This window comes from Neofelis nebulosa, chromosome 7 (assembly GCF_028018385.1).
Source record: "Neofelis nebulosa isolate mNeoNeb1 chromosome 7, mNeoNeb1.pri, whole genome shotgun sequence".
In the NCBI taxonomy this organism is placed as follows: domain Eukaryota; kingdom Metazoa; phylum Chordata; class Mammalia; order Carnivora; family Felidae; genus Neofelis; species Neofelis nebulosa.
Window position 1 is genome coordinate 62,291,622 of NC_080788.1, and position 17,958 is coordinate 62,309,579.

General features: G+C 54.4%; 1 protein-coding gene across 2 annotated transcripts; it reads right to left on the reverse strand.

The window, feature by feature from the left end:
* Positions 1-3: 3 nt before the first annotated feature.
* On the reverse strand, positions 4-17,248 carry TYRO3 (TYRO3 protein tyrosine kinase). Of its 2 annotated transcripts, none has more exons than XM_058738130.1 (19): positions 16,778-17,248; positions 14,770-14,953; positions 14,426-14,526; positions 13,488-13,658; positions 11,922-12,008; positions 11,008-11,123; positions 9,288-9,465; positions 8,401-8,561; positions 7,721-7,865; positions 7,205-7,334; positions 7,021-7,121; positions 6,429-6,524; positions 6,010-6,090; positions 5,471-5,563; positions 4,921-5,042; positions 4,385-4,494; positions 4,042-4,201; positions 3,692-3,828; positions 4-1,516 (listed from the first exon to the last, which is right to left on the reverse strand). In XM_058738130.1, the coding sequence occupies exons 1-19, from the start codon at positions 16,899-16,901 to the stop codon at positions 1,126-1,128; spliced, it is 2,688 nt and encodes an 895-aa protein (XP_058594113.1). In that variant the 5' UTR covers positions 16,902-17,248; the 3' UTR covers positions 4-1,125. The 2 variants fall into 2 exon arrangements, with proteins under 2 accessions (XP_058594113.1, XP_058594114.1); XM_058738131.1 differs by having other exon boundaries at positions 8,416-8,561; positions 16,778-17,241.
* Between the last annotated feature and the right edge of the window lie 710 nt (positions 17,249-17,958).

Consider the following 17,958-nt stretch of genomic DNA (forward strand, 5'->3'; position numbering starts at 1 on the left):
GCCTTGAGCCTTTAGTTCTCAATTTTATTTCTGTTTTTAAACAGCTTCTAACGGCTTGGAAATATCCCTAACAGCAAGGGCCTTGCCCCATGCAATCCAGGGGGCTCCCCTAGCAGGGCTGGGGTCCAGGCTCCAGTAACTCCCCCTCACCCATGTCAGCCATCAGGCCTATTTTCTCTCTTTCTCTGGAGACTTGGGACAGAAGAGGGTCTCCAGAGAGGGAAAATTGGGACTAAGGGGTGGATGCTGCGTGGAAGGACTGAGCTCAGACACAGCTGCCTTTGTTAGTCTTAGGATATTTTGGGATTTGGTAGCATGCTCAGACAGACTGTGGGAGGGCATAAAGAGGGGCTCCTGGACTCCTCTCTGGCCCCACGCATTTCTGGGCAGGGTCTACAGCACCCCTTCCTCTTGCCAGGCTTAGTGCACTGCCCTTATGGGCTGGGCGAATGGTAGCCTGCAGTAATCCAGCATGCCTTGCTGTGACCTGGTCAGTAAAGCTGCACTTTACTCCTGGCCTAGGCAGGGTAGGTGGGTCATCAGGAAGGGGATAACGATTCAGACCTGAGAATGCCCCACTGTCTCCTACCATAGGGCTTGGGACCTGCCTGTATCAACCCCTTACCAACTCTCACCTAAAGGGAATAATACAAGGGCATCTCTTTGTGAGGAGGAGCAAACCTGGGAATTTAAACCCCAAGCATGGGCAGAGCTAGGCCCCTGGTCAGAGACACCTCAATGCATGCACTAAAGCAGCAGGGGCAGCTCAGCCAGAGAGTAGGGGCCCACAGGGCTAGATCTACCCTCCCCCAAATCTTCTCCACACCCATGGTAACCATGGAAACATAACCTCCCCCCCTCCTGCCAGCTGCCTGGGTTTAGACAACCAGGCCTGGCCCACCTCCACCCAGCCAAGGCCTGAACTGACACCAGGCAGGCCAGAGTGGCCGCAGGAAGAACTGGGATTGGGCGATTTGGTGAGTCCAGGCTTCCAGCGCAGCTTGGGAGGACTACCACAGGAGCCTCCATGCCTTGCTGCCTGGGCTGGGGTCAGAGAGGGCTTCCTCAGCCAGTGGCGGGCCAGCAGAGCCAGCAGCATGGCTCGGGTCGCCCTCTTCCTGTGGGCTAACAGCTACTGTGGGGCAGTAGCCCTTGCTGCAGAAGCAGCAGCCTCTGGCCCTCACTGACGGGGCTTTCTGGCTGCTGCTCCTCCTGCGCAGGCTGCTCAGCTAGCCCCCCAGGGCTGAGGATGTACCGATAGTCACTGGGGGTGCCCCCCATCGCCCCCACACCACTGCCATCCCCAGCCCCGCTGCTGGCCTGGTCCCTGCCAGGCAGCTCCAGGCGGCCTCCCTCCGCAGGCTCCTCGGCTCTCTCAAGGTTGATATACAAGGGGTCCTGGCTGGTGGACAGCACTGACAGGTGGCCCAGGATGCTCTCCAGCTCCATCCGTAAGCATGTGAAGCTCGGGCGCTGCTTGGGGTCAGCGCTCCAGCACTGGTACATGAGCTCATACCTAGGCAGACAGAAGGGTATGGGGAGACAGTGAGGAGCCCAAAGGGGAAGCTGAGGCCCCTTAAACATACAGAACCAGGAGTTTGAAAACTTTTCTTTAACACACCCATATAAAGCACTTACTATGTATCAGGCACTCTTCTAAGTATTTTACACATATTATTTAATTCGCACAAATAAATGTGTGAAATAAATGATCCCGATTTCACCAATGTGGAAACTGAGGCCGAGAGAGGTTAAAAACCTTGACTAAGGTCACACATGTAGAAGCAGGTAGAAAGTGAGGTTCCAAGAGTCCCTCCTATGTTATATTGGGAGGGGGCACTAGGAGTGTTTTTGTCTTGCAGAACACAGCTTGGAGTCACTGTTATTTTAATGGAAAGGATTTGAATAGCCGCCCTTTGTCCTGAATCCTCACCCACTCAGGCAGACTTAAATCTTCATTGTTCACGGACACATTTGAACCTAGAAAAGCTTCCAGCCCTCTCCCCCGGGCAGGAACGCTTTTTACATACACATTCAGGAGCCTAACAGATTCCCTGAGGTCTTATCCCTGTTCCTGGGGAATGCCTCAGGCTTAAGGAAGAGAAAAAAAAAAAAAGAAGTAACTGCAAGAGGCTGAGACCAGATCCAGGCAGCGCAAATGCCTGACTCCCTTGTGCCCACAACAGAAGCCCTAAATGCTCCCCACACACTAGCCTTCCTGACAAGGGCCCCCAATGATGGGAGGAATGGTGCCAGACATCGAGGAGGCCATGGAAATGGTTGGGGCCATGAGTACGTGGCCAGGCTGGGATACACTGTCAAGGCTGTGCTAGGAGCCAACTGGCGCCTGTCCACCAGGCTGCCTGGTAGGAAGCCAGCGCCCGCCCTATTGACAACAGTAGCTCCAGCCTGGAGGCAACTAAGTCGGGCCTGGTCCCCACTGCTCAGCAAAGCCTCTACAGCTCCAGATCTTCCTTGTGGCTACAGCCACAAGGAGACCTCGGATCCTGCCATGTCCTGAGCTGTGCTGAATAAGTAGGAGGTGTAAGGCCTAGCTAGTGCGCTCAGATTTCCCTCTGACACACAGTCCAGGTTCAGGGCACTTCAAGCTCACTGCCCTAGAGAAACAGAACTCCACCATTCGGGCTGAGACTTCCTCTACCTATCCATGTTTCTTGGACCTCTGGTGGTCCAACCCCACAGCAAGAAATAGGGAGCAGATTCCTTCACTGGATCAATGTGGATGCCCTCCCCCCGGTACTAGTGAAAAGGTCCTCCAGGGCGCCAGGGAAACTCTGGCTTGCACAGTGTGGGAAATAACACTAGAACAAATTCCATTTGGTGTCATGGTTAAAAGGCACATATTCCAAAATCACAGAGATCTAGGTTCACATCCCAACTCATCTACTTAATAGCTGTATGACCTTGGCCATGTTACTTAACCTCTTTAATCTCAGTTCCTCATCTACAAAACGGTGATAATGACAGACTTTTCCTAACAGGGTTAGAGGGGGATTACCTGAAAGAAAGCCTGTAAAGTACCCAGCTAATGCTGGTAACACTGTCTTCCAGTCACGAGGGGCTCACAACACTCCCCTATTCAGTGGGTGTATCCCTACCCTGTCCCACTCCCAAAGGCTCCAGGCTCCCAGAAAGGAAAGAAGGCAGTTCCCTTCTCCCCAGGATCTTAGGTCTCTCCACTCCCTCAAGAGGAGGCCAACCTCCCGCCCCCAGCGCCCCCTCCTTGTCTAGCAAGGAATGTGATAGAGCAGCAGTTTTTTCTTGCCCTGATGCAGCCCTCTCTGAGGGGGAGGGAGGGCTCAGCCTAGGAGGTTTTCTTAGACTAGCTGGGGACTGAGAAGTAGCGGGGGTGGGAAGAAGGTGACAGAAACTTGCACTGTTGCTCAACCCTGTACTTTCTGCCCTCAGGGTTCCTGGTTCCTCCTGAAAACTGGAGAAAACATGTAAAAAAAGGTAGAACAAGAAACACAGGATGAGAAAGGGAGAGAGAAAGAAAACAGGAGGTGGCAGATAAAGAGGCAGTTTGGGGTCCCTCTAATGACAAGGACCAAAAAAGAAAAGGTCCAACTGAGGTTCTGAGCTCCCACTGGACCAGCAGCTGTGCTGGCAGCCAGCACCTGAACCCCCAAATTCCTATTTCCTCCCAGAATCCCCTTCCCAGGGCACTCACACGTCCTCTATACACTCTGGAGGCTGTTTCAGGCGGTTCCCGCCGATGAGGTAGTTGTAAATCTCAGCGTTCTCAATGCCAGCATATGGCGTCTGCCCACGCGTCATGATCTCCCACATGGTCACCCCGAAGGCCCACTGGGAAAAAGCGAGGTTGGAGGGGAGATGTCATTAGGCTCCCTGAGCTGGGCAGAATCCTAAGACAAGCACATCTTAGAGCATAGAGGTGTTATAAGGGGGCAGACAAAGCCCAGAGACCTGGCTAGGTCCCTGAGGATTCTAAAGTTCCACCCACACACTGGGCCACACTGCTTATGTTACCACCAGGCCTCACTGTGCTCCCCGGCTCACCACGTCACTGTGCACAGTATATAGGTTGTCAGCCAGGCTCTCCAGGGCCAGCCACTTGACGGGTAATTTGGAGGCACAGCCCTGGCGATAGTAGTCCCCGCTATAGATCTTCCGGGAGAGCCCAAAGTCAGCCACACACACCGTCATGTCTTCTGCCAGCCTGTGAGGGGTGTTGGAGGGTGGAGTCAGCCTTCCCCCATGCTGGCAGCCATACTAAAATCAGAGTATCTTTGCTCCCCAGCTGTCCCCACGCATAGCAGATACAGTCCCAGGTGAGAACTGACCATTAGTCTTCCTGTCATTAGCTGCTCGTTCCCACCCAAGCCCTCCGGAATTCACATACATGCAATTCCGAGCAGCCAGGTCTCGGTGGATAAAGTTCCGGGAGCTCAGGTACTCCATGCCACAGGCAATGTCCACCATGAACCGGACCAGGGTCTGCAGGGGCAGGTTCTGGTGGGGCAGACAGAGCAAACTCAGGCTAGATCTGCCCACCCAGCCAGGGCAAGATGAATGGGGTTCCCTGGGGGTTCTCTGGCCAGAAAGCCTAATGACTGTCCTTGGAATTAATGAAAGGAGGGGGATGGAGGGACTTCCCAAGACAAAGAAGCTTTGGCAGACCTGAGAGAGAGACAGCACCCAAGAGTCAAGACACTCCTCATGTGGGATTCCACAGATCTCTTCTCTCAGAAAGGGCCCTTGCCCAGACTAAAATGCCCAGCAGGGCTCTGAGGGAGAAGGAAGCCTTCTAGCGTAAAAAGGGTAAAACCCAGCCTGCCTCTTCCCAACCAGCTTGATCAGCCCTGCTCACCAAGCCAAATTCTCTCCCAGGGTCTTTGTCCCTTTCCAACTCCTGGCCATTCCACCCCAGGCACTCACAAAGGGATTCTCCCCAATCCGGGAGGCGAGCAGGAAGGCGTGCAGGTCCCCATGCTTCATGAAGGGCAAGATGACCATGGGGATAGGGAGACGGCCTTTGGCTCTGCTTCGGAGGCTCACCCCTGGGGACAAGGGAGAGTCAGAAGCAGGGCACATAAACGTCAAGAGACAGCTTAGGGGTCTGCGTGAGCCTCCCAACTGCTAGGTCCTACCTCTAGCCCTGGCTCTGTTCCTTCTCCATAAGTCCACAGTGGCCTGGTGACTACTCAAGATTTGGCTGCCTCTAGATCTCTGGAGCATCTTCTTGTCCCCTCCTTCTCTGCCTCTGTTCAAACGGGCAGTCTTCATGTGCAGACCTTTGGTACAGGGCCTGCACACTAAATTCCTTACCTGAGTCTGATCATTTTTCAGCCAGGACTCTCCTTGCTATTTTTCTATCTGCTTATTCACCACGTAAGTTCAAACTTCTCTCCCACAGGCTGCCCTCCCACCTTGGCGGAACACAGTTTTAGCTCTATTGTATATCTGCCTCCCCTAAGAAGGAGCTCACCAACAAGCTTGGCCACATGTGGGTGGTCAAATTCCTTCATGCAAGCTGCTTCCCTGAGGAATTCTTCAATGTCGCTGGAAGCAATGATGTCAGCTGGAAAAAAAGATAGGAGAGAGGGAATGAGGGAGATGTGCCCACAATTCTGATCCAAGACTCCTAGGCTTTGTCCTTCCTGGGCTTCCCAGGGGGTTCAGGAAACAGACTGGCATGAGCAGGAGAAACCCCCATGGAGTGGGGCTATCCAACAACCTCTCTGCTTGCTAATGGTCTTCCCTTTGGTTTAGATAGTCCAGAAGCTCAAGCAACCACAGCTTTAATCACCCTGAATGAGCTCAGAGGAGTCACTGCTGATGGCAGAGAGCAAAGGCTAGGGCACAAACTTGTGTGGGTTTATGCCTTTGAATTATTCACGGGGCACAGGCAGCATCCTACTTAGTGATGAGTAACTCTTCTTGGAAAGTCTAAGGACCCAGCAGAGCCTGCTTCTGTATCAGTCACCCCTTCCACTCCTCACTCCATGTCTACTACTCTTCACTCACCTTTCAGCATCTTGACAGCCACTTTCACAAAGGAGCCATCCTCTTGCTTCAGCTGGGCCTCCCGCACTGAACCGAACTCTCCTAGGAACCGACCCAAATGACGGTGAGGCCACCTTGCCCTACTGCCTCCCACCTCCTTTCCTCCCAGGTGACCCTCCACAGGGACACAAATCACTAGACTCTGGGGACATTGCAGGAGGCTCCTTTGTCTGCAGCCAAAGGGAGTATGCTGGGAGTGCTCCTCAGCCCTCCTCATCCCCAGCCACCATTCCTCCAAACATCCCAAACTCAGGCATTTACAAATAGATCCTGTTTATAGGAGCTGCCCTAAATCTATACCCCCAAAGTGACAGGAGCAACCAAACACACCCAGATATGGCAAACTCCACTCCTGCCAATCACTGTGCAGCCCCACACACCTTTGCCCAACATCCGGCCTAGGGTAAACTGCTGCTCTGGGATGAGCACATCCTCCAGTTTGTCCTTGAGTTCATCACTGATGCCCAAGCTGTCCACTGTGGGGAGAGGGGTGGTAAGAAAGGAGAGGGGCCTCTCCTGCTCCTGACTCGTACCCCCGGCTCCACCCTCAGTGCAGACATGAGCTTAGTTTAGCTCTCCCATAGCTGGGATGGAGACATCCATGAGGGTAGATCAGACACACTGGTCAAATTAATGAGCTAGCAAAAAGAATGTAGTTAGGGGCTCTCTCCCTCTCTCTCTCAAAAATAAACAAATAAACATCAAAAGACAGGGTGGCTCAGTCGGTTAAGCCTGTGACTCTTGATTACGGCTCAGGTCATGATCTTACGGTGGGGGGATCAAGCCCCCCATAGATGGAGCCCTTTGTCAGGCTCAGGGCTGGGTGTGGAGACTGCTTGGGATTCTTTCTGTTCCTCCTCAGCTCAGGTGAACTCTCTCTCCCTCTCTCTCAAAAATAAATAAATAAACATTAAAAAAGAAAGGAAGAAAAAAAGACAGTCCATTTTTCCTCCTATGATTCCCCACACTCACGTGTGGCTTCGATGCGCTCAGGCCTTTCCCGATTGAAGGACCGGGCTGCCCGGAAGTGAACGGCTGGCTCCCCCCGGGCCATGACACTGTCAAAGGCTTGCCTAAGAAGAAACCCAGGACTTGGAATCAGCTCCAAGATCTACAGTCACCACTTGCCTCTCCCTCCATGTCCTTACCCCCTTACCCGAACCGTGTCTCCTTCCGCCTCTTTCGAAGCAGGATGAGGGCCAAGGCAGCAGCCGTCACTAGGGCTGTCAGCACACCCAGGACTACAGGCACCCAGGATGTACGGCTATGGGGAGGGCCCTGCTGGCCTGTGGGAGACAGGGGGAGTGGCATGAGCTAGGCTGACATAAAAGAGTCCCTTTAGAATTTTCCAATGATGGCCATCTGGTCTGGTCAAGAGGTTCTCTTAAGTCAATAAAAGTCCCAAGTGGAACGCAGCTCCAAAGGAAGACCCAAGAGTTCCTACCCTGTCAGTGATTGGCCCTGGCTATTGGGACTTACAACTCGACCAGAGATTCCTATGCTAGTCCTGTGGCAGGGGGAGGAGAATGACTTTTAGTTTAAATACCAACCCTGGCCTCAACTGCTGAGTCTTTGGGTCTATTAGCAGGAAAGGTACTGCCAGCCTCCTTCCACCAGTCTAGGTTGCCCTTGAAAGCCTTGCTCCCCTGTGCCCTTCCCCTGCAGGCCTTACCTGCATGGTCGTGAGAAGAGACCACCAGTGGCTGACTCCAAGGCCCACAGCCAACTGCATTGGAGACGCACACACGCACAGTCAGGTCCTTCTGGGGATCCCAGCCTGTCAAGTTGGCCCTGGTCCCCTCCACTGTCAGCTCACCCTGCAGCCAGGAAAAGCCCCCATCCCATACTTGAGTCTGAGGAAAAGGCCTCCAGCTGGGGCCTGAAAGTCAGAAAAAGGTCTAGCTAGGAACGCAGGAGGCAAGGGACACTGTGGGTTCAGGGGCTTCAGGAACACAACATGCTGGGAGTCATCACATTCCTGCTCCAGGCTGCAGAGGCCTCTCCTGAACACAAACAAGGCTCAGTCCAGGCTGGCAGAGGTGGGGGATGGGAGGGAACTAGGCTTGGGATAAGATGGTCTTATCTGCACCCTCCCCTCCCCAATTGGTGCAGGAATGTGCTTCCTGCTTTACAAACAAAGCAGCCACCCACCGGATGCAATCCTAACTGGAGACACCATCCAATAAGGAGGGAAGAAGCCTGCAGGGGGAGGTGGGGAAAAGTGGACTCCTTCTCACTCGAGTGGTGGGAGGCTGAGCCCACCAAGGACGGCCATTCAGAAGCTCTAAAGGCCTTAGAGCCCTGAGAGCTGACTCTGGTACACCTGAAGAATGGAAGCTTGTCTCCCCTTACCTGGGTGCCCCTTACCTGGGTTCCGTTGTCTTGAACCCAGGACAGTTTATAGGGTCCCAGGGGGCCTTCCAAAGGGCCCTCAGGGATCACTTCTTCCCACTCCAGGATGAGGCCTGAGTCTGTGCGGATGGCATGGAGGTTCTGAGGAGCGCTGGCTGGGGCTGTACCCGAAGAGAGAAGGCTACTAAGAGCCCTGCCCTTCCCACTATCACTATCCCATGCTGGCCTTTGGAACCAACTCCCAAGAACTACACAGCTCAGAGAGCTACGGGTGGGGTTTAAAGCTTGCCTCCCAGTCCTGACTGCTCTCACTTCTAATCCTGTGGAGGACCAGTGAGTAAAGGCAGGACCCACAGCACCCTGCTAGGTACAGTGCTGCTCTTGGTTACTGCCTCAGGAGCATCCTTCACCACTTCCCCCTCAAAGCCCCACCAGTCTCTTTGCAATTGCTAAGAGAAATACAAGCAAGTTCCTATCATAGGATCTTTGCACTTGCTAAGCCCTCTTCTGCATTGATTTCCACCCCCCCCCCCCCCCCCCCCCCCCCCCCCCCCCGCCGTGTGGCTCCTTCCTTATCATTCAAACTTCAGTCTCTTTACAGGGGTATGCCTGGACCACCCTGGGGCACTCTTCATCAATCTTTTCTGGTATTATCTGATCTTTTCTAATCTGCTTGTCTGTTCCACCCCCCTAGAACTAAAGCTGCATGGGAAGGGAGCTGGATTTATCTAGTTCATAGGCATGCAGCAGACACTTAGTGTTTGCTGAATGAGGCAGGAATCTCTTTTTCGGGTAGCTTCTCTCTCAAGCAACCTCATTCAGAACTGGAGCCAACATCATCTCTTCCCCACTGGAGCCCTGCCCAGCCACTTTGCTAAGTCCCTTACCTAGACCCTTTGTCCGGAAGGGCACCCAGTCAGCATATGGAGAAGGCCCCAAGGCGTTGGCACAGCGCACCCTGAGACTGTAGTTGGTGGCAGGTGCCAGGTCCCGGAGCAGGCAGGTAAAAGGTGGCACAGGGACCACAACAGCCAGGACTTCCCAGTCTCCTGGTGCCTGTGTCACCTACAGAAAAGCAGCAAAGTAATGAGGGAGAGAACGGAGATAGAAAATGGGATTGTGGCATAGGCATGGGGGGTGGGGGATCTTGAGTTAATGACTCCTCCAAGCCTATCAGCAAACACTTGCAACCCACCCCCTCCCACCGCCCACCACTCCAATAACACACAAGGTTCCACATCTCCATGCATTTGCAAATGCTGTTCCTTTGCTTGGAATGGTCTTGCTTGCTCTTCATAGGAAAGTCCAACTCATCTTTTAAGATTGAGTGCAAATACCACTTTTTCTATCAAAGACTTTCTCATCTACTCCAGAAAACTCATGCCCTTTTATGCTCAGTTCATAATTGCGTTATAAGAGTTATCATGTATTGTAACAGTTCAAAGTCTCAGTTTCTCAAGGGCAGAGTAACTGAGAGCCTAGGGGCACCATGAACCAAGACTTCACCTTACATTTTGGGGGCCCAGGGCAAGAGTACAAATGGAGACCCATGTACCATGGGGCTAAATATTTAAATGTTATAAATCAGCTAACAAATTATTAAATAAAATATTCCGTCTTCGTATATTGACAAATAAAGCTTCCAAACAACCTGGAAGGTCAGGTTTGCATTTATAAACCTCTGATTCCTTTAATTCCCAAGCCAGAATGTGGTGGCACAAGAAGACGAAGCCTCCGAGCCAAGGGTCTGTACCAAGAGGAACATCAGATGCCCGGGTGTGGACAATGTTGCCTGCATACCCATCCCCCACAATGGCTGCCCTTTGGACTTAGAGGTGCACAAACCAAAGATGAGCCAGGCCCTGGAAGCAGACTGGGGACCATAAGGCAAGACATCCTTAGTATCTAGAATATGGTGTAGTGTGGCAGTTGGGGAAAGGGAAGGGGGTGTCCTCATGATCTAGATAGGCATATCCCCTTGGCTCTACAGACTCCTTGCCCAGGGGCAAGGGGTACAGCCAAAGAAAGGCCACAGTGGCATCCTCTAAATGGTATAGACCAGAGTAGCAGGGACCTCTCCTGCCAGGGGCAGGGGACTGCCTAGAACAGTTTCAAAGTGTTCATTAAATACCTTTGAGTAAACAGATGAAAATAAGGCTTCATGCATTGCTTCTTGTTTTTGTTATTACCTTACCCAGATTTTCCACTCTCTGGTGTTTAGAACCCCTCGGATCCCCTTGTTCTCTTTGGCATGAGTCAGGGGGTGGGGCATAAGGGTACAGGTATCAGCTAAATCAAAGGTTTGGGTTTTTGCCGACATAAGAAAAATCCTTCCAGGCATCCCAAATTTGCTCTAGTGATCTGCTTTCCAGCCTGAAGAATGTACAGGTTAGAGCCAACTTGCCAAGTCACTTGGTTGCCAGAGTACCCTATAATAAGGGACAGTGGGTTGAGTTGTTCCTGGTAAGACAGCAACACCTGAACAGGGCCAGAAACCAAGTCCTATGGGCAAGTGTAGGTAAAAGTGATACCACTGCGAACAAAGTGCCACCAAGGCAGCCACAGAACAAACATGGCCAGGAGAGTCTGTCCTCCCTCTCAGCCTACCTGGACCGTACATGATTGGAGCAGGGCTAGGCCATCAGCACCTGGTGTCCAGGCCACACTAGCATTGCTGCTGGAGAGCTTTGTCACTGTGATGTTGAAGGGGGCTGCGGGCAGTGCTGTGGACAGGGAGTGAGAGTCAGTGCCCTGGAGTTCAGTGCCCAGCAAGGATATGAGGAAGCAGAAGGCATGGGAGTCAAGCCTTGAGTCCCTCCCTAAGGTCTAGAGTTTCCCCCAACCTAACGATGGCTACTCAGCACTCCCAGGACCATAGTAATATACAAGCCAAGTAACCAGTAAGGGATAGCTGCTCATACCCAGGAGGGTGCGTTGGCTGGAGAGAGAGGTCGCCTCTCTATGAATCAGGGGCCCTGTCTGACCAAGGAATAGGGTAAGACAGTGGGTGCATGTGGGGACAGCGCCTCGGCCTCAAGAGATACAAATGAGAAGCTGTCCCTGCAGCCATAAGCCATTCCTCCACACACTGGCTCTCTCCCTCCCTTTTCCCTCCCTTTGTGCATACCAGCCCTTTGGATCTCCTCTATCAACCTGCTAGGCTGTTTTCCCCAGCCCCATTCCCTCCACAGGGGCTGGCAGAAGCAAGGTTGGGCATGAGCCTTGACCAGCTCCTGCTCGCTCCCTCTCTCCTTCCCTCGCAAGGACTCTGCTTCGTGATGGGAAATCTGCTGTGACGTCAGGTTTCTATTCTCATCTCAGCCACGGCAGGGTCTCAGGTGCCCTCACTAGGGATGGAGCTCTGCCAATTAACCCCTCATCCCTCAGATCCCAGCAGGGCTGCGGGAAGCTAGAACACCAAATGACTGTAACTTCATCAGCTGGCTGAGAACGCCCCTGACTCGCCCACTCTCCTTCCCTCCCTCCCTCCCCCCCACCAGTCCTCCTGCCAGTCTTCCTACCTTGAAGGCGAACAGTGGCTGGGCGAGAAGAGGCCAGGCCTTTAAGGTTGTGAGCTTCACAGGAGAACACTGTGCTCTGGGTCACCCCTGAGGCCAGAAAACCTCAGTCAGCGCCCCCCAAGCAGCAACTTGCATTTATTCTGGGACCACCAGGGAAGGGGGATATGTAGGCTCTGGATCTGAGTATCCTAGAAGTCCCTCAAGCCGGAGGGAAGGGCTAAACAATGGGATATGTTGGAAACAACAGGGACTTTGGAGTCTAATGCGCCTGGATATAAACCCCAATGCTGGGGCTCTGTCTTCTCATCTCCCAAATGGGAGAATTGTGAGAACCAAATGACGTAACACACATAAATTGCATGGCACAGTGAACACTTGAGGAATGTTCTACTACTCCCCCCTACCTCAATCCCACCTCCTGAAGATAGCACAAAGCTCCCTCCCTTTTCTGTTCACTCCTTTATTGCACATTCCAGAGCCCTTCTTTATTTGCTCCATGCCGTATCGTTGTTACATTTGCAGATTCTTTGCCTTGCAATAGTTCTCAGTTCTTTATGCATGTGTCTTGTCTCCCCAATTACACTAATTCCTTGGGGGCTGGACTGATGGCTTCTATTTCTTTTGTATTCCCTAGATCCCCCGTGGTGCCTAGCACAGTGTGATGTGTGGAGTAGGAGTTCAGTGAGTGCTTATTATCAGGCTGGCTGTCTGAGGTCCCAACCACGTACATCTGGAGAAAACTGAACCCAAACTTCCCTCTAATCTGCTCCAGCCCAGCACCTCCTCATCAGGTCCCGCAGCCCACCTCTTCTCAAGATTCATATTGCTAGGGCACTTGGCACAACAGAACCTGTCCCTCCCACCTTCCAGTGTGTGAGACCAAGCTCAGATTCTCAACTTTTTTGGTCAGTTCAAGCCTCGACCAGGAACTTTAGCTTTATTTCACAGATAAGTGAACCTCACGAGCCTCAGTATGTGTGTGAGGATCTTGGGGTCCAGGTGGGTGTGCATTACTGCTTTGGGTGTATCTGTGTGGAGGTATGGATAAATATAGTTATTTGAGAAAATGTCTAGAAATTTCTGGAAAGGGCCATTAGGAGAGGCGGCTCCTGTATCTTTGTGCTGCCACCCCCCACCTTTCCTTCTCCCTGCCATTCCCCACTCTGCAGCCCCAGACTCTTGTCTTCTAGGCAAGTCTGCCAGACACTCCTCCTAGTTCTGCGTGGGCTGGTTCCTGGCTCCTTCCCTTGGGAGGGGTGGGGGGAATGGGTGCCCCTGGTTCCACACGATTCCATCTCCCAGGGCCAGCTGTGCATGGCCTGGACTACTGTGAAAGACAGGGAGAGGCTCCAGCACCCTCCAAACACACCCAGCAGGATCACCACTAATCGGCCTATCTGCCAGCCTAGCACACCTGACTCAATGAGCTTAGTAATGGTGCAGGTCAGGTACCCAGGCACTGGGGTGTTTTCTGGACATTCACAATACCATACCTGGTGATATACACAGATTTGAACTCTGCCAGCCTCACCACCCCTGCTCAAAGCCCCTCCTGATGCTGCTCACCTGTTACATTTAAAACAGAAGGAGAGGGAGCAGGTCCCCCAACCTTTGTGCCTCCTCTCCACCAGACAATGGTAACAGGTTCAGGGGGACCCACAGCCTCACAAGACAGCTGGAAAGGGGCATTGGGTGGCACTGCCAGATCTTTTGGCTCCACAGTGAAAAATGGCACACCTAAGGAGAAAGGGGGGGTGGGGAATGAGCCTTGCCACCTCTTAGTTTCCAACCACCCCAAACCACAAGTTTGCTACCATTTGTAGCCCTCTATGCAGAAGGTCCCACAGGCCCTCATGATTGGGTCAACTGCAGAACAGGCCACCTAGCTGGAGAGGGAGCTTCTCTTTTTTGGGCACCTTAGGAATATACTTTATGTTGTCCTCTTGGGCATGGTAGCTTCTCTCTTCCCAGACCTGCTCTGACAGCCCTTCTCAGAGCAAGGGAGGAGGCAGAGGGTGGGGAGTGGGGGAGGGCCAGAAAGGGAGGGGGAGTGGGCGGAAGCTTTAGCAGAGTTCTGCTCACAGGCCCCAGATCCCGTTCAGGGCCCTTTGTTACTTTCTTAGTCACTTTGTTTTCCTGGGCTGAACAGCTCTGAGCTCCCGCAGCTGCAGATCCTTCCTCCCCTCCCCCATCCCTCCTGGCCTGGCCACTTGGCAAAACAGGGTCCAGCCCCAAATGGGTGGTTGAGGCTTGTTGCTCAGACAACTGAAACTGACTGCACCCCATAGGTTGTAAGTCCTAGTTGCCCCCTTGGCTCTGAAATACCCAGATTCCAATGGGTATGGTGTTCCAATGTCTGGGGAAGGCCTGGAGCCTGGTCAGTCAGGCCCCAGAGGGAGTTGGGCAGCCCAGCTTCCACCAAGCTTTCTTCTGCAGAGGTGTGGTCACTAGCAGACAGCACCTGCTCCAGGCCAACATGCCCACCTGTGTCCCTGCCTCCTCACCTTCTACCGTGAGCCACACTGGCTGGGAGGTCTCGGTTTCTCCCCCATCCTCCACCTGGCACCAGTACCGGCCTGCATCAGAGCGCTCCACTGACTTCAGGCTGTGGAAACAGGACACCAGGCTCGCCTCCCAGGGTCAAGAGGGGAAGCTGTGCTGAGCAGACTCAGTGGGTTCAGCCTGCCCCCACTTCTGGATGTTTCCAAACAATGCCGAGAAAAAAAAAAAAAAAAAAAAAAAACCCAGACCTCTGGACAGCAGCATTGCCCCAGTTCCCAAGCCCCCCCCCATAAAGCATAACCTGCCCCCAGGCTGGCATGCCACACCTTCCCCCACAGTCCTGCACCTGAGGAAGCCAATCCAGTGCTGCTCACTGACTGGGATGTACACCTGATCCACACTCTGGACCACAGCCCCGTCCTTCACCCACTGTATCTCAGGCTCCTCCATTCCCTCCACACTGCAGTTGAGCTTCACCGGCTGCCCCTGAGATACTGTCAGCTTCACCGGGGCTCCCATGAGCTTCAGGCCTGAGAGGTGGGAAGGAGAAGGTGTCAGTATGCTTGAGAGGGCCCCTGTCTCTGGAAATATCACCTATTCTCTTCCAGAACGTAATTTCTGGGTCGGAGGGCTCATTCTCAGCTAATGGTCAAGAAAGTAGATGTTGGACAGGGTGGGAAGGAAGGTGGCCTGGGCCTTGTCTGGGGAGAGGAATGTGACAAGCTCTCCAGGCACCATTTCTGCCACTGTCAAGTTCCCCCCAGCTCTAAGATAGTTACCTCTTCCGCATACTTCGCTACTGGGCAATGTTAAGTTCAAGCCCAACCACCAGAAGGAAGACAAGCCAGGCTGAAAAGGTGGGGCATTCTTATACACCTGGGGCAGGGTACTGCCCTGGGAATGACTGCTGCACCCATCTAGTGCAACAGGCGGCCAGCTCCCTGCCCAAGGTCTCAGGCCAGAACTCACACTGCTGTTGGCACCCCCCTACCTCAACCCGCATCCCACCTTGGCAAATGAAAGGAGGCTGAGGAAGAGAAGGAGGGGGTGCTCCCCTGAAGTGGAGAACATATGGCTACAGAACCACGTCAGATCAAACACATGGCAGCCTTCCTGGCAGCCACCCGCTCTATTAATACCTGAATGTGTGCAGGGGCGGGTGCTAGGGAGGTAGGAGGTAGAAGGCAGGGGAGGGGCCCTGAACAGGGAGTCCAAGACCCCTGAGCTACTGTCACACCAACAGGAGCCACCCTGTGGAGCACTACCTTCTGCAGGCATCCACACACACAAGCGCGTGCACGCGAACACACACACACAAACACACACACACACACACACACACACACCCCTCCTGGTCTTCTGGTATGTTTTTAAGCAGAGAGGGGCAGGTGAACTATCCACATAGCTGAATCCAGTCCTGCTTCTTCCTACACTTTGCTGCGCAACTCTAGGCAAATTCCTTGGCTCCCTAATTCTGAGATATACCCTTTCAGCTTGTAAATACTTGTCACTCTTTCCCTTCCCTTCTCTGAGAATCTGATATACCAGGGAGTGCTGTCTCAAAACAAGGTGCCAGCTCCATGGCTGCTACTTTAGCCTGTGTCACAGGGCCAGTCACAGGGCAAGGAGGGATAACCTCACACCCCATACACATCCAACAGTCCCAGAGGGGTGTAGTGTGAACTTGGAGATGCAGAGTGCTGTGAGGAGCACTCCCACAACCGGCAAATGCCTCAGTGGCCATGTGGGAACAGGAGGCTAACCCCTACAAAGACCAGCAACCTTCCTCCAACCTATCCTCTCCAACAATCCCCGCTTCAGGAAGCTTTGAGTGGGTACAGGACCTAGAGTATGTACAGATGTTTTCTGTGACCGGGCACCCTCACAGCCCCTGTACCCTCAATGGTGCAGGTGTGCCTCCTGGCTGTTCAGTCCAGCTCCAGTGGTTTCAGAGTGGGACCTTCGTGTGTAGGGTGGGCAGAATTGGGGTCTCCAGGACGGGGAGCGGAGAGTAAACATCTAGGTACGTCGAGGCGGGAAAATCCAGTCCCGAACACCCCCCTCTGACCACTCAGCCCACTGCCCCACTCCTTTCCCTTCCACCCGAAGAGCCCGGACGCGAGAAAGTTGGGGGTGGGGCCCCGGCCCGAGAGCCGGCAGCGGACCCGGCGCAGAGCCGACCCCCCCACCCCGCGTTGCCCCCAATCTCGGCCTTCCAGCTCCGGTCCCCCCACCCAACTCTCCGGCCCGCCCAGGCCCGGGGCTCGCTCGGCTCGGCTGCGGTTCCTCGGCGCCCACCCGGCCGCGCCCCTCCGCAGCCCCCAGCGTTCCGCCGCCTCCCGACCAACCCCTACCTGCGGCCGCGGGCTCAGCGAGCAGCAGAGCGGCCAGACTCGCCAGCAGCAGCAGCGGCGGCGGCGGCGGCGGCAGCGGCAGCGGCGGGAGCCCCAGCCGCCCCATGCTCCGCCTCAGCGCCATCGGCGGCGACGCCGCACCATGCCGGGCCCGGCCCGCGAGCGACAAGGGAGGAGAGAGGAGGGAGGAGGCACGGAGGAGGAGGGACGAGAGAGGAGGGCCGCGGGAGGGGCGGGGGCCGGTCCGGGGGCGGCGCTGGGGCCCGCGCCTCCGAGACCCGCGCGCGCAGCGAGTCTCGGCGGCCGCCGTCAGCAGCGCGGGGTCCCCGGGGCCGCTGATGGGCCACCGCGCTCCTTCCACAGCCGTCGCCGCCGTCGCCGCCGCCGCTGATTCATGTTCTCCGAGCCGCCGCCTCCTCCCCAACCGGCCCGCCCGCAAGCCTGAGCTCGTACCGCCCCCCCGCGGAGCCTCGGGCGGCTCGCTCCGAGCGCCCACCCTGCTGCCGCCTTCCCGGCCCGCGCCCGCCCGCGGGGCTCCCCTACCGCGGCGGCACCCCGGGCCAGCTTCCCCAGTGCCGACCCGAGGATCTGCTGGTGCCCGGGTGGTGCAGCCAGCCACGCCCCTCCTTTCCCTAAACACACTCCAGCATCGTTTCAAACCTAGCACTCCTGATCCTGCCGTCAAACCTCGCTCGAGCCTCTACCGCACCCCAATTTTTTGTCCAGGCTCTGATGCCGGAACCTCGTCCCCCCTCTCAGGACATAAAGCATCTCAGTCCCCTAGATTCCCAACCATCAGAGCCCCGAAATCGTGACTCAAGGCTTCCCCCACTGGACTAACACCCCTTCGTACTTCTTTCTTGAGGCTTTCACCCAAATTTCCCTTTTTCGCGCGCCATTTCCCACCCCTTTATCTCCAAGATCTTGAGCCTTGGGTCTCGAGTTTTCCAAGATCTTTTTGGTAATCCTCAGGTTTCATCTGACATCCCCATTGCTACTCTACATAGGCCAAAGCCCAATGGCCTATATCTTTTAGGGCTGTCATTCTTCCTAGTTGCTTCCTCTGCTTCTATCCCCCATTCCCTAGGACATGGTGTGGAAGTTGGCTACGTCCTCACAGAATCCAATAAAACATTAGCTATTATTAGTAGACCACCTTGCACACAATAGGCATTCCATAA

Excerpts from the sequence above, each read along its gene's own strand:
- TYRO3 (XM_058738130.1), bottom strand. The coding sequence starts at position 16,901 with ATGGCGCTGAGGCGGAGCATGGGGCGGCTGGGGCTCCCGCCGCTGCCG. Across the intron at positions 3,829-4,041 it reads ATACTGTGCACAGTGACGTG|TGGGCCTTCGGGGTGACCAT; the intron begins GTGAGCCGGGGA and ends GCTTTTTCCCAG. Across the intron at positions 1,517-3,691 it reads CCAGAGTGTATAGAGGACGT|GTATGAGCTCATGTACCAGT; the intron begins GTGAGTGCCCTG and ends CTGTCTGCCTAG.